This window comes from Etheostoma spectabile, chromosome 16 (genome assembly GCF_008692095.1).
Source record: "Etheostoma spectabile isolate EspeVRDwgs_2016 chromosome 16, UIUC_Espe_1.0, whole genome shotgun sequence".
Lineage (NCBI taxonomy): Eukaryota > Metazoa > Chordata > Actinopteri > Perciformes > Percidae > Etheostoma > Etheostoma spectabile.
The window spans coordinates 14,729,361-14,731,514 of NC_045748.1; the positions used below are offsets into that span (position 1 = coordinate 14,729,361).

Genomic DNA, 2,154 nt, shown 5'->3' on the forward strand with positions numbered 1-2,154 from the left:
CACACACACACACATACATAAACACACCCCCCCCCCACTTACACCAGCTGCTGACAGTCAATCAATACAGGGAAATTACTCGTATTGAGTGCCAGAAGCTACATTGAAACTGTATGTTTCACCAGAATACAGTGAGCAGTTAATGAGCAGAAAACAGCTCTGTGGCATAGCTTAGTTCATTTTGGTTCAGCAATATGAGCCAGTCAGGGATCTCAGGTGAAGTTAATACCATATAATGCACTACTGAAAAGGTATAATGCACTGAGTCTGTAGTAGTCTGTACTAGTACAATTTTCCCTTCTGTAAAAATTGCACACAGCAGCACACAGCTCCTAAACTACAAAAACAAACAAAAACGTTTTGTTGCTTTTCTCCATAATCCTGTTGCAATTTTAAAGCATAATTGAGAGTGAGAAAACACATTCAGAGCAGGATACACAAGCGGTGCATTCAGCTCTCCCCTCCCCTAACACAAAGACTCACACTTTCCCAAACACACTAAATCGAAAACAAGACTGGACATTACCCCTCACTAACATCCATTCCATACTTACAATAAAAATGTTAGTTCCTTCTTCATAAAAGCACTGACCAGTATAAGTTACTGGTGAATAATAGGGGCTCTGTGGTCCCTGGATTAATCACAGCAGTTGGGTATTTTTTTGCCAAGCTGAAATAGCATTATCAAGTGAATGTCCAACACTGCATGTCTGTAGTTGCACTTGGTATCAGTAGTATGCTTGTTATCATAAGTAGGTCAAGTGCTATTCGACTTGAGGCTCCATCCTTCACTGCTACGTAAGAATCAGTTTGTCATCAATAGTGCGTAATTAGTGTCAGACGACACACAAATTAGAAGTGTGACATGCAGAACGAAACGCTAACGAGACAAAAAGAAAAAACATTCAATTGGCAGGTGTTTCATGTTCTCGCACTGCCACAAACTGACATCTCCATTTATGATAACATCTATCCCCCTCTGTCTAAAAACATGTCAATCATCTAAGATTATTGGGTCCTGCCCAACAGTCGTAGATAGAACAGAAACTATAACAAGTGTCATTTTTCTCACTTCCTCCGTGCACTCCCTGGTCTCTTGACCTGCCAGAGTTGATTGTGGATGGTCAGGGCGTCCACACTGACCGACACTGACTTGGCAGGGATGACGTTGAACTGCTTGCGGTCCGAGCTGTATTTGTAGAGCTTGTCAATCATCTTCCGACCAATAGAGCGCGGCCCTGTGCCTGTGAATTTGATGATCTCCTCTGTGTCCGGTGAGTACGAGTAAATGGCGCGGAACTGGCACCCACTGTCGCGGAACAGGATGATCAGGTGATTGGAGTCGCACTTTTCCAGCTCCTGTGATCAGTGAAACAGACACAAAACATAGTTTGGGAATAGGGCAAAGCATGAGAGAAAAAATTACCGGGGGAGTAAGAGATAAACATAAACCTACAATACATATTCACAATTAATAATCGCCTTTGATAAAATCATTACATGGGATCACACTGACCTCCAGAATAACATTCTTCTGGGTCTCGTTAACCTTTCCAGCCAGACAGCAGTGAGCGATCGCATTGATGATGATTGGCTTGTTTGACTTGGAGCTCGGCTCTTTGAAGAGTTTAGGACCTTTTAACAAACAAAACATAATGAAAGGATTAATAAGATAAATGCATAATATCTGTGAGTGCTCTCCCATTAGCCAGTTCTGGAACAGTACTGCACCCAAAATTTCCGCCTTGTGTAATGTTACTGTGCCTGTTACTGTCAATGTTTTGATTTTGAATGATCTGTCAGCCTTTCAACTCTCTGGAACTCAGAAGCGTGCTGTCTTTGTTGGACTTACAAAGAAAATGATTGCAACCAGTTAAAAACCACATCCCGACCTGTTTGTCCACCATTTCCTACTTGGATGTGGTGTATGTAGAGCTTTCCACAGAGCACATTAATGGAGCGCCAGGAAAGACTCTGGCCACTTGGGTGAACATTGCTGAGGCTGTGAAGTCCAGGCTGTAGTAGTAGTGTTTTGTTCCTTGTCTTGTGTCTGTCTGTGCATATGTCTGTTTGTGTATGTGTTTGGGTGTGTCTGTTTCTGCTTGTGTTGTTTTTGTCTCCCTCCCTCCCGTCTTTCCTCTCTATGTTCTATTT

At 42.5% G+C, this 2,154-nt stretch overlaps 1 protein-coding gene across 5 annotated transcripts in view; it reads right to left on the reverse strand.

The window, feature by feature from the left end:
• Positions 1 to 2,154, reverse strand: part of camsap1a (calmodulin regulated spectrin-associated protein 1a) — a gene marked incomplete at its 3' end in the record, with an annotated part of 22,464 nt that continues 20,310 nt past the window's right edge. For all 5 annotated transcript variants that reach the window (XM_032539459.1, XM_032539458.1, XM_032539456.1 and 2 more), the window contains 2 exon segments: positions 1 to 1,359; positions 1,517 to 1,635. In XM_032539459.1, the coding sequence (XP_032395350.1) occupies positions 1,069 to 1,359; positions 1,517 to 1,635 (410 nt within the window).